General features: G+C 34.1%; 2 protein-coding genes across 4 annotated transcripts; one reads left to right on the plus strand and one right to left on the minus strand.

Annotated features, from left to right (window-relative positions):
* Positions 1-542: 542 nt before the first annotated feature.
* LOC110033963 lies at positions 543-4,007 on the plus strand. Of its 3 annotated transcripts, XM_020738150.1 has the most exons (9): positions 543-1,008; positions 1,094-1,219; positions 1,303-1,597; positions 1,686-2,067; positions 2,324-2,423; positions 2,529-2,588; positions 2,675-2,758; positions 2,856-2,963; positions 3,408-4,007. In XM_020738150.1, exons 1-9 carry the CDS (start codon positions 937-939, stop codon positions 3,717-3,719), a joined length of 1,539 nt encoding a protein of 512 aa, XP_020593809.1. In that variant the 5' UTR covers positions 543-936; the 3' UTR covers positions 3,720-4,007. The 3 variants fall into 3 exon arrangements, with proteins under 3 accessions (XP_020593809.1, XP_020593810.1, XP_020593811.1); XM_020738151.1 differs by lacking the exon at positions 2,529-2,588; XM_020738152.1 differs by lacking the exon at positions 543-1,008 and having other exon boundaries at positions 1,100-1,219; positions 1,322-1,597.
* Positions 4,008-4,206: 199 nt separating this feature from the next.
* LOC110033964 (expansin-A4) lies at positions 4,207-6,314 on the minus strand. Its single transcript, XM_020738153.1, has 3 exons — positions 6,239-6,314; positions 5,826-6,144; positions 4,207-4,640 (listed from the first exon to the last, which is right to left on the minus strand). Exons 1-3 carry the CDS (start codon positions 6,240-6,242, stop codon positions 4,331-4,333), a joined length of 633 nt encoding a protein of 210 aa, XP_020593812.1. The 5' UTR covers positions 6,243-6,314; the 3' UTR covers positions 4,207-4,330.
* Between the last annotated feature and the right edge of the window lie 7,152 nt (positions 6,315-13,466).

A 13,466-nucleotide genomic window follows, 5' to 3' on the forward strand; every position in this document is an offset into this window, starting at 1 on the left:
TTATAGACGCATGAGAGATAGTCGAGGCTCGTATCATAGCCTTCGACCATTCCCTTATATTTATAATTTAGAGTTTATAAACGATGTTTCATGTATTGCTGGAGCTCAAGTGATCAGCTACTTCATTGAAGGTTCTCATAATAGCTAATATAAATGGATTTGCTTTAAACATGTTACTTATATGTTGAAATTTGTATTTAGTCATTTAACATTTTTAAATAAAAAAAATTGACGTGTTGCTAAATCATAAGTGGATAAATATATTGTGTTGATTAAACCATTATTCAACCAAAAGCTCAATGGTCACAAGATAATTAAATACTTCACATTTCATACATAGCATGTTGGGAGAAAGGGGGCATGCCACCCAATTCATTTGTAATTGCACATCTAACACCTAATTTTAATTTTTAAAAGTGAAATATATATATTTTTAATGCATAGGTAATGTGACGTGTAAAGTTCAAAATGTTATGTGTTTGTAAATCTTCAAAACATATTTTTCTAAACCCAATGTTTGCAATTTCATTCAAGCTAAATAACTAGGAACTGTAAAATCGAATTATGAAAATTTTCAAACAATCCCAACTCCAAATAAAAAGCAAAAAAATAAAAATAAATAAATAAAAGTGTAAATTCGAATCATGTGAAAATTTTCAACTGATCCCACCACCAAGTCAAAACCTGTCAGCTTCAGTTATTAAAACAGTCACGGATTGCAGGTTAAAGAAAACCTACCCACAAACATGAATGCAAGCACGGAAAATTAAACTAAAAAAAAAAAAAAAGAAAGAAAGAAAATTTCCAACTTGCAGTTCGTCATCAATCCACCGCCGCTGCATTTTAGTTCATCAGCACCGTCAAAACTCATGAATTAAGCCACCTCTCTTCATTTTGTTACAGCAGTTGTTAAATTCTGACCTCTCCTTCACTGTAATGAAATTTGAGGAACTGCTGATGCTGAAGGAAGAAGAGCGCAATCAGAAGAAACTCCAGCTCGAAGCTGAGGTGACAGAAACAACAATACGTTTCACATCAAACAACGAAGATTTAGTTTTCTTTAAGATTTTCTTTCATTTCTTTTAATTTATAGGTGGCTCAGCTGCAAGAAATTCTTGAGAATGAACAGAAATTGAATGCAGTTCTCCATCGTGCACTTCACGGGTCATTTGTGTGTCATTCATGTCTTTCCTCTTCTTCTTCTTCGGTTTCTCTTCAGGTATTCTCTTTATTACAAACAGATCAGCCATTATTGATCATAATAGAAACACATTTTATTATATAATAAAATCGTTTGTGCTGGTACAAATTCTCGTTGCAGAGATAGCGAAGGTAGAAGAAGAAGTCATCTATTTACAGAAAAAAGTAGAAGAAACGAAGCAAACTCTCCATCAAGAAAGGAAAAACAAGAAAGAATTTTTACTGCAGTGGGAACAGAAGCTGCAAACACACCATGTAAGCGAATTAGGAAGCCATGGATTCACTGAATCTTCAACAAATATGAAAACAATTGATCAAATTCCAGTCGGTACTGAAAGGAAAACTTCTCTGGAGTTGGCCGCAGAAGCAAAAAGTTTGCATTATAGAAAGTCTTCTGGTTAGCATAGTGTTGCGCTTTTACACAAATAATCTATTGAGATTCACGCTAAAAAACTGATCAGGTCTTCTGTCTCCTATTTCTACAGAAAATGAAGCTGATCAAAAGACAGAAAACTCGAAACAACAGCACAGAATCCAACGATTGATAAGCGAAGAAACTTACAGAGGAGAAGAAAACAAGCTATCAGAGCAGCTAATCAAAATAATGGTTAGCATTTTCAAGAAACTGGTTGTGCCGCAAATTCATATAGAAAGTGAAGCCTCCACGGCTACAAAGCTGAACATCTCCTGCATAAGACCATCTAATAGCAGAGATTCTGCGACCTTTATAGGCACACAAATACAAGATCCATACTGTATTCTATCAGAAGGTGATATAGGACCATATAAGAAATTCCTACACCTCACCAGAGGCACTTTAAATCTCAATCGCATCGTCTTGTGTCTTCCAGCCATTGAAAAACTAAGGTAATTTTTTTTTAAAATAAAAAAAAGGGAAATTTACATATACTTACCATGCAATTCTCGTGCATTTGCACTTATAACACCTTGATGTCTTAAATCATTGAATGAGAAGGTGTAGTTTTAAAAAGATCAAGATAATGATATTTTTTTATGTAATGAGTGATAAATGTATGCAAATATGCTTATTCATGTAAATATGAGAAAGATTGGGTGTTAGATATGTAAATATACGTGAAAGACTTAATTTATGGAATTTCAGGGCGTTAATACAAAAGCTTTCAGTGGTGGATTTGCAACTTTTAAGTTATAAACAAAGGCTAGCATTCTGGATCAATATATACAATGCCAGTATAATGAATGTATGGTAAGCTATCTTATTAAGATTGATTGTATGTATGTGGAAGAGAGACTTGTATATATATATATATATATATAAACTATATTTTATTTAATTTAATATTTAGGCATTTCTTCAACATGGTTTTCCAACATCATCTGACAAACTACTTGAACTATTGAACAAGGTAAGTTGCTGGCTTTATTTTTTATCATCATCATCCTCCCCAATATTTTTTATTAGATTAAATATTCACTCCTCTATCTCATATAGGCTGCATTCAATGTTGGTGGCATAGTGCTTAATGCCCTGGCTATTGAGCATTTCATTCTTCGGCACTCTTCTCATATTAAAAATGTGAGTCAACCATCACATTATACATTTGACTTTTCATTTCATTTTTATCTATCTTTATGTTTTATATTTTAACATTTTAATTTTTGGTTAATAAAAGGGAATTGTGGATGAAAAAGAGGCGCATCTCAGACGCACCTATGGACTCGGTTACCCACAACCCAACATCACTTTCGCACTCTGTAGAGGCAGCTTCTCTTCACCTGCGGTAACTTGTTTCTCTGTTCTCTCTACTATTATTACTCTCTCTCTCTCTCTCTACCAAAAAAAGGGAAGATTGACATGCATGCTGTATAATTTCCATGTACTTACATATTTAGATGATAAATATGTAAATACATAAGAATTAGGTGGTATGTATGTAAACGCCACAAACAATTAAGTGTGATACTAAACTGGCCCTAAATTCTTATTTTTGAGCTTTGAGCATCGGACTTTTCAGTTTAGGAGGAAATGTAGTCCCAACATACGCCACCAACTATTTGCTAAATAATATATAAATATACATATATATATATATATTATAGTTCTAAAAATAGGAGGAAATGTAGTCCCAACATACGCCACCAACTACTTGCTAAATAATATATAAATATATATATATTATAGTTCTAAAAATAATGGGCTATGTTTTATTTTAATGGAAATGCAGCTGAGAGTGTACACTGCAGAGAATGTGGTAAATGAGCTAGAGAGAGCCAAAATAGAATTTCTAGAAGCTTCCATCTGCATTACGAGCAAGAAGAAGATGGTGATCCCGAAGCTTCTGGAATGGCACATGCTTGATTTTGCGGACGATATCGAATCGCTTATAGAATGGATATATAGCCAGCTGCCCAGATCCAGGCCCCTCAAAACATTAATGATGCAATGGCTGAGTTCCAATACTAGAATTTGTGCGTCAAAATTGGTAGAAATTAGGCCTTATAATGCAGAGTTTCGTTATCTGTTCTCTGATTATTGAATGTCTGGTAAATAGTTTTATGTGCGATGGCAGTTTTAGCTATGTAGTAGAAGAGCTGGCACGGCCCATTTAAAAAACCTGTTTAACTATGCTTCGAAAGCTGTTACGCAATAAACAAGCCCAATGGCTGCGGGCAACAACTGTAATTGTCGGTTAAAAAGAGTTGCCAAAGTTGTCATGAGAGTATAATGATTTCGACTGTTTTTTGCGTTTAAGAGAACTTGGGAGAGAAATTGAGCAGCCAACTTTCATAAAACCTTAAAAGAGATTTGAGGCCGCGTCAGCTGCAATTGCGTTTGCTGCCTCAGCAGTAAATTATACAAGTATCATTTATTAAACGTATATCGTTAAATATAAATAATGAAATGAGGCACTTTTAACCATAATCTAGCAAAGCATAACTGATTATATAACAATTATATAAAAATATGATCACTAGAGATTAATGAGAGAGGCTGCGGGCTACATTCTTTTTGCAGCCGCTTCAGCAACTAAGAAGCTGTTTCACACTTTTCCATAATGCTTGCTCAATACCACACAAAAGCGCGCACCCAAACACCAAACAAGGCCTAAAAATCGGCCCCTAAAATCTACCAAGCATTACCATTTAATCAAACGCGAAAATTTTTGCCGGAGAAGGTCTGACCAAACTGCCAGTGCGCCGGAACAACGTTCCAGGAGGTGGAGGTCCGGTGATCGCTGCCGGTGACGCGGAAAGAGAGAGATTGGCCCACCAGATCGGCATTAGACTGCCAGTTCTGTCCCCAGTTTCGCGACATCGTCATCCACCCTGTGCGAGATCCCTTTACGCTCACCTTCACAATATCGCCGGCGCCGGCGACATTGGAGATCAGAACCAGGTTGAAGTAACGGAAGCCGTTGATGGTGAAACGGATTCCCCCACTCTTTTTGCACGGCACTCTGCAATTGCATTTTTATTTTTATTTTCATTTTTACTCCGAAATAGTTAGGATTTTGTCTTTAAATGTAAAAGCCTACTATATATAATTAAATAAAAATAAAACACTGATAAGAAGCGAGCAGGCAGCCAATTAAATTCACAAAACAAATACCTCACTAAATATTTTGTACATTATGTTAATTTTAACTAAAATACAGAAATTTAGTTATATTGAATAATATGCAAAAAAAAAAAATTTTATGAATATCAAATATATTACTATTTAGACTAAACTAAAGCCCAATAATAAAAGAAAAAAAGATGTTAAATGGGATTTTTTTATCATATACAGCCCCATCGTAGGACCCGCCGCAGCTAACATGCAACGATACTTGAAATAATTAGTAAATAAATGAATAATTAGAATATAATACCACTCACTAATCACAAAATTTGTTAATAAATAAATAGCGCAAAAAATTTATTTTCATCTTCATGCGATCATTGGATGCCATGGGACCCGCCACGTTGCCACACCAATAACCCATGTGCAGCTGTCGGGTCGGCGCATGGCCGAACCCACTCTCACGCGATATCCATTGTGTAAATACCATTAGCACCCTTGTCCTCGTTTAAAAAATGCAAGGGTAATTACGTGATTTAACGAACCGTCACGTGATACTTGATTTGATGTGGTTCGGCGAATCGATTTTCGTGATATCATAAATTAATTTTCCAAAACAAACTGCCGTTATTAATTTACAATATTTCTAAATAAAAATATCGCCATTCTAAAAGATCGGGCTCGAAAATCAATTCAACCCCACAATACAAACTGCTTCAGATTTAATTAATCAGATCAGCTCCACACAATCTGCTAAGTTATCTGTTGATCGATCGGTTCAGGTATGTCCGGCAAGCTACAATGGGATCTAAGATACATTTTAAAATGAGCGGAGATTAAGAAAGAAAAAAAAAGTAGGTTAGCTCAATCAATCTTAAGAGAAATGAAGGATAGTTGAGCAAATCAAAGGACAAAATAGTCATTAACTCATGCAAATGGTGACGGGAAAGGAATTTCGGAAAGACAGAAAACGACCGGCAGGGAGTCAGCGTGGGGCGTCGCCGATGCTTTAATATAAGGAAAAAAAAAACAGTAAAAGAGGTAAAGGAAATGGAAACTAGGGGATGTCAAATTAACTCACCGGCGATAGGAGACTGGAACGATGCCGGCACGGTAATGCGCTATTTTCAGAAACATCGGCATCGCAAGATCGAAATGAGGGCGAGGTGGATTGCACCATCCACCATTATCAGACGGTTGAGCGAAGTTCGGAGGGCAGAAATTAGTCGCGGTGATGAAGATCGAAGGGTTCCCAGTTACGCACCACTGGGGATCTTCGGTACACTTTAACTCAAAGCACGCACCGCAGCTCAACCCCGCGTTGAATAGCGCCGTGCTCAGCGCCGCCGTCTCCACGCCGTATCCCTGGCTATATAGATTCCCGTATCCGCAAGCCCCACCTACCACAAACGATTCCGAAAGTAACATCTACTGGCTTGATTCAAAGATTGAGTGGTGTTAATTAATAATAAATTATGAACGATAAGGACAAACCCATTGTGCCGGAGGCGTCGCTTCCGCCGTAGAAAGTGGCGTGCGCGCTTTGCCATGAACCGCCAGTGTAGACCCCCGGAATGCGCCCTTCTGAAGGTAGTACAGATGAGAGCAGACAGGCTACAGAGATCGCAGCAGCGAAAAGAGGCGCATTACTGAAGTAAAGCTGTTGGGGAGAAAAAGGGTGAGGGGAAAGTGGGAGGAAGATGGCTATTTATTGAGCGCGAAAGTGCGCGGGGACGAAAAGAAGGAGAAATGTATTCTTATTAATTTTCCACAAAAAATATGTATATAAATATATATAAATATATATATATATATATATTTATTTCCTTATATATATATTTATTTATTTATTTATTTTTTTTTCGAAATTCCGAAAAATGTGAAAAGTTTTAAAATAAAGATAAACGAAAAAAGTAACGCTCTCTGGGCAGCTTTACCGTAATTAGTAGTTTTCCGTTGCTGAGACACGGCGGCGTCGCATTTAACGGCAGGGATCTGAGAGTTTGTTACGGGAGCAAAGGTTGCTCAATGATCGGACGGTGGCGGTGTATGAGGAGGCAATAAATAACGACATGAATTGATGATCCATATTACTTTTGCTAGGGCTAGAATTGGAAACGATTAATGGGAGGCGAGGGTTTCATAGAGGTGCTATGGACCTATGGTCCGTCACTAGGCTGTAATTTAGGGAAAAAAATATTACCTCCGTCCAAGTAAAATTTTCTCATCATTTAGGGTTGTAAGAAATTAATCCGACTCCACACTAGAAAATAAGGTTTTGATTTGATTTAATTTTTTATACCAGGATTCAGATTGACCCGCCAACCCTGTATAAGACTTGCTAACCCAAAACTAATTTGAAATAGAACTTACAACCCATAATTAATCCAAAATTGAGTCGAAAAAAATTGTTCAAAAGAACTACATTCCTAAATTTTTCTAATCGAAGTGGAGTGGAGCGGAAGGATGAGAAATACAGTATTTTTTATAGTATTTGTTTATCTTTCCAGCTAGTTCTAGTGGCGACTATATCGCGAAGGGGTATTCAGAATGCTGAGGAAAATGGAGAGAGAAATTGTGAGGGGAGAGCGAGGGTTTCAAGCAAAAGGGAAGAAGGGAGAGCATTGAGAAAAAATTAGGTCATTTGCGTCAGAAATCCGTCGTATTTGCTTCGTACTTATATCGACGCCAATAAATAAAGTTTTTTGTTGCTTAGTTAGACGTAAATTCGATGGTAATTCCTTCTAAACACTCTCTCACCATTTTCATTGTGCTTTCTCCATCTATTTTTTAGACTAAAATTGGACACAAAATCGAACGCAAATATTACTCGCTGCAGAACGACTACAAAATCTGACGTTAACATTTGCGTTAGAGAAATCTGACGCATATATCAGACGCTAACTATAACATCTCTTGTTAGGATCGCATGAAAATGATGACATGCAATGATTAGTTTTTAGGTTAATACAGGTACTTTTTTAATTAGAGGTTTAGGAATGAAGTAATTACTGCTATATTCTTTAAATACAGTTGTTTGAGTGGAATTAATAAAATGGATGAATAAATGACACTTCTTTCTCCAATTCTTTCTTTCTTCTTGTTATAATTCTTCCTTTTCAATTTTTTTGTTGTGATTGGATAAATTAAAATTACTTATTGACCTTCTTCAACTTTTGAGAAATAAATTAAACCCAAAAAATTAAAAAAGAAATAAGAAGGATATTTTCATGCTTTCCAAATAATTCACATGTATTCACATATATAAACTAAAATTGATATTCACATTTATAATGGTATATGAGCCATACCATAACAGGTGTGTTTTGCTATCAAAAAGTTAGTAATAGTTATATATATATTTTTTATGATATAATTTATTTATTCGAATATTTCTATCATGATATGCATCTATGAATGAGCTTCAATATCCTTGTAGCTATGACAACATGGTCATTTCTATGTTTATTAAGAATTAGGATTATGTGCATATAAATTAAAATATAAGAAATCATACATGAGAAATTATGTGTTAGATATGTAGATAAATCGGAATAAAACGTTATAAATGTGTGTGTGTGTGTGTGTGTGTGGGTGTGTGGGGGGGCGCACGCGCGGCGCGTTTTCAGGTCAGTTGGTGAAGCATTTGTTTCAGCGGTGTAAGACTCCTCTCGTATAGGTTTCAAATCCTCTCTAGCTATTATTATCTTAAGGAGGGGGTACTCGGGCATGGGTCACCCCAGACCTAATCGGGTTGAGCCAATAGAGTGGGTTAGGGATTTCAGGGCCCAACCCATTCTTAAAAAAAAAATGTGTGTGTGAAATCGAAATAAAAAAAATTCATATATGTAATATGCAGTGTTGATGTTTTAAATTTGTTGACTTTGAAGGTACATGAGGGCATAAAAAGAAAACTTCCATGTTAGGTGGCCCCACATGTTTCCGTAAATTGCGGACCAAATTTCCTGTTTTGTGGTTTGGACGGGATCCGCATCATATATTTCTTTTTGGGTGCATGGATGCCTATTGAAATATCGCTTGGTTTAAATCTGACCCGCATCGTTCCCCTTTCCTTATTCGGTACCGACAGACCCGACTCACCCGACTTATCGCCACTATACCAACTGAGTCAGAGTCAATCTTAGGCAGCGGGAGAATGGCACTCGAGATATAAAACATATGTGGACAGAGAGATAGTGAGACTAGTGAATACTAATAAATATTAAAATATTATATCAGTGTTTCCCTCATTTATTCATAAAAAAATTTCTCTAATTATAGAGTAGAGTTTATAACATGATGATGTTATTATTTACCCCTATTTTTTAAGAGGATTGCAGAGTGTTTTTTTTTTGATATTTTACAAGATTGAGCTGATCTATTGGTCGAGTCGCTCTCTGTCTCAGTCATTTGAGTTTATTTGGTTTCGAGTTGGCAACATCAGTTTGATTTGCTAGACTTTGCTTGATTTCTTGCGATATGGGTCAGTCCGTTGATATTGTCTGATTGTTGATTCTTGACTTCTAATCGGGATCCTCCAGGCATCCCCGATATGATTTAAGATGTTGAGATTCGAATACTCTTTTGTCTTATTTCTACCTAGGTGGCTCGTTTTGGAGTTCTCTAGTTGTCTTTCATGGCTCGATCAACTTTGGCTTTGCTGGCTTTAGATTTGACAACTCCACTCAGTCGGACAAGCAAAACTCATAATCTTTTGTTGGTCGTCATCCTTCATTGTACTTTTTCATATGGATTGTCAGATCTCCTTCAAATCTTCACTGACACATAAATTGTCATGGATAAGAATAAACAATTATCCGTTGTAATTTGATATTTTTCTATATAAATGATAAATTTTAATTTTTTTTTCTTATGTGGTTGCAGCAATTTAGTAATTTTGCTTCCTCCCTTCTAAATATTTATTTTTCATCCAATACTTAAGAAAAGACATTTAGTGCCCACCCTAAAAAATAAATCAGTTCCGCCCCAAAGCTGGAGTTAACAATGATTTAAACTTCTGTTTGATTAATTAATAAGGTTTGAGCTCAAGCTCGAGCTTGATTCTACAACTCCGAGCTGGCTCACCAACTGTTTTACTTATGATGAAAGAGAGAAAATAATACTAATTTAACAAGTATTATAATAAAATGACAAATATAAAAACCAATCATGGGATAAATAATAAAAAAAAACAACTAACATAAAATTGAGAATATTATTTTTGAAACATTTTTAATAATTTAAAGATAAAATCTTAAATTTTATTATATTTTGTGTATACTTTAGATTAACATATTTTAAAACAATCCCGCTCAAGTGATATTAAGTTCAATCGAGTCGAGGGTTGAGTTGAGCTACTGCATTCGTTTGCTCATAGAGCAAAGCCAGCTCACGGGCCGGCTCGATTAAGCTACAGCACCATGGAGAAGTAATATTTCAAATAAATAGAGCTATCAATATTATTGTTTGCTTGCGATTATTTCATTTGATTAATTAATTAAAAATATTTAATAAATATTAAGTTATTGAACGAGCAAATTAATTTAAACAACTTATTTAATTAATTTAAAAGTTGTAAATAAAAAGAATCAAATTCATTTTAATAAAAATCTAAAGTATAGATGCTTTTAACCTAATTATTTTAGAGATCTTAATGTGCACATGGCTTTGTTCTTGTTAGCCAATCATGGGTTCCATTCATTTTCCAACAATATTTCCCTTCTCAAAAATAATTTCTTAACAAATAATTAAACTTAAAAAGATTCGTAGTCTATTGGTCGAAGAAACAATTATATTAAATTCACACCTTCCTTAAAAGTTATAGAACATACTACAGTGTTTTCTTCCAATGAAACGTCGCTGGTCAGCCGTAAGAACTTGACCCACAGAGAAAAATATTTTTATTGGCTAAAACGCCTGTGTCATGTTCGAAACGCTTTATCTAACAGGATCAGCCAAAGCACTGAAAAACCAGGTAACATGCACTGTGGGGCCTTCGTAGCTTATCCGTTTCCCGTAGCGTATAAGAAGATTTCTTTCCCTTTATTTTTAGTTCAAGCTTGGACATGGTTCAGGTCTTGAAGTGTTTTTTTCAAAATAAATTTAAATAAAATAAATCCATCGCAATTCTTATATATATATTTACATGCGTAGCACTCAAAATTTAAAATATCATCATTAGAATATAGCTTATCATCATAAAAAATAAATATTTAATGGCACAAAAAATGATGTTGGCGAAGCGTGAAAGATTTGCTCTGATGAAGGAAGAGAGTGTGCATATTTTATATAGGAAGGCATTATGATTGATTTGGGGATTGAGTAAGGAGGAAGTAGCATATAAAAGCCAATAGAAAGAGCTATATGATTGAATTCCTAATGAATTATAAATTTATTTATAATCATGAGTATAATAATGCAAACCCCCTTTCACGCAAATTTTATTAATAATAAATAATAAATTTTATGTGTTATATTTGAAATTGGATGGCATGTAAATGTCCCTGAATTTGTATTATTAATGTGGATGCAACTTTAAAGTCGAATAAATGTTTTTCCTTTTTTTTCAAACTTTTAAAAGTATGAGGCCCTGGTCCTCACAAAACATAATCATGATTAAATGTCATTATCAAATACATTTTAGATTCTTTCTTGAAGTTATTAAGTAGTTGAACTGCATTAATATAGATCTATTGTAGTTATTTGAAAAAAGATTTTTTTATTAGCCTTACAAAATAAAACTCTGCCCATCCAAGGAGTTAATTAATTTTGAAGAGAATGGATTTCTATGGATGATAATTGCAATGGATAGTTAATATTTAATTAGTAGGTCTTGTTAGTTCCTATTTAGTTAATGTTCATGCATCATATTAAGTCATTAAGATTTTAATGATGAACTAATTTCTTTATGGTTCATAGATAAAACATGTTTATTAGATATTTTAACGAGTCGTTCAAAATTTATAATCTTATAAATACTTATATTTAGATAAAATTAGGACATGGGAAAAAGAATGAACAAAATAAGCTTCAACTCTCCACTCTATCATCCATTAATACTTCGGTGTAGTGGACATCATCAAGTTTCATACTTATCATACATTATGATAAGTATGTATGCATATTTTATGTGACGGCATCATTCAAACTTCAACACCGGATTTAATACATTGTACATTTCAAAGTGGGGAAGTTACCTCAAAGAGAGGTCACGTATATAGCCTGAAGAAAAGGGCGCGCGATTGCCTTTGACCGTAATTCACTTATATCTGCTTCAATTAGTTTAGTTGACCCGAACCAAACCAGCTGACTTTGACATCTATAGCTAAATGGCAGTTTTAAGTTAAAAATTATTTATTTCAATTAATTTTAAATATATTTTATAATAAAATGAGAAAAACGCTATAACTAAACAGAATCGAGCCGCATGTGCCCCCATTGACAGTGAAACTGGATGCATTTTCCGCATGTAACTCTGACTCCCATTAATTGTCAAAATTAATAGCTTTCCTACTGAAGCTGGCCGCATAAATTTAATGTGGCCCACGTGGCAGAAATTCATTTTTTTTTTTCATGGAAAAGAAAATTAATGGAATTTCTACTAAAATTCGTTCACATGTTTGCTTAGAGAAAAATTTTGTATCTATGTGAATAATAAGCATTAATTTTAATCAGATTTATATAGGTATTTACAATTTCTAAAAAAATAAATTAAAATATGTTGGATGGGCTTATTAGATTGATGAACTGATGTGGTTGGGTAGACCTGGAACTTAAATATGACTTTCTCTCTGATCAAAATCATTAATGTATAATTAATGACTATTGATTTGATTCCTCTAACTATAAATTGAGTGATTCTTGAATCAAAGTTAGCTGATTGGGATAAATTATATGCATTCATACATCTATATCCGTATTTATTGATGCAGTAAGACTAATAATATCTTAATTTATCACCATGGAGCTTGGTTAATCGAAGATAAAAAAAAATTTAGAAAAAAAAATGTATATAAATTTATTATAATTTATAATTTGATCGGATGTAATTAGAGGTTTAAGTTAATTTTAAATTCTACAATTGCATTAAAATTCAAAAAAAATCATGGATTGAATACTCAAAATCAATCAGTAGATACGATAAAAATAGCAAATTGCAATTTATAACTTATCCATCAGCTTATATGCAACATTAAAACTGATTAAAATTATATTACATTTGCAACTTGACATCCACAAACAAAACTTAAGAGAAAATGAGATGTTATAAGGAGATGGGAATTGAATTAAACAATCAATCCATAAATAAATTTTAGAGGTAAATATTGAATTAAATATATTTATTTTACAAGACCTTGATTTTTTATAAAAACGGTTATTAATTTTGATGTGTGCTAGAGAATTCGGGGTGGTAGAGGAATGAATTATTGTCTTCGTGTTGCACGAGGATTCAATACACACTTAGATGAAAATGAATCAACATGTGATGATAGTAGAAGTTTTTATGTAGAAAATTCGTAAAGGGAAAAAATCACGTGGTCTGGTTCGGTTATGAAAATCCACTATAAGTTGATGATTACAGAAGCTCCTTGTCCCATAGACGGGAAAAATGTTACTAGATTTTCTAAAGTACAACGTCGATTGACGTCGTTTGGTTAGCGGTGGTCGATGATAATTAATGACGGTCCGCGATGGTTGACGACGGTCGCTGGGAGTCAACGGG

Source organism: Phalaenopsis equestris, unplaced genomic scaffold (assembly GCF_001263595.1).
Source record: "Phalaenopsis equestris unplaced genomic scaffold, ASM126359v1 Scaffold001314, whole genome shotgun sequence".
Taxonomy (NCBI): Eukaryota; Viridiplantae; Streptophyta; class Magnoliopsida; order Asparagales; family Orchidaceae; genus Phalaenopsis; species Phalaenopsis equestris.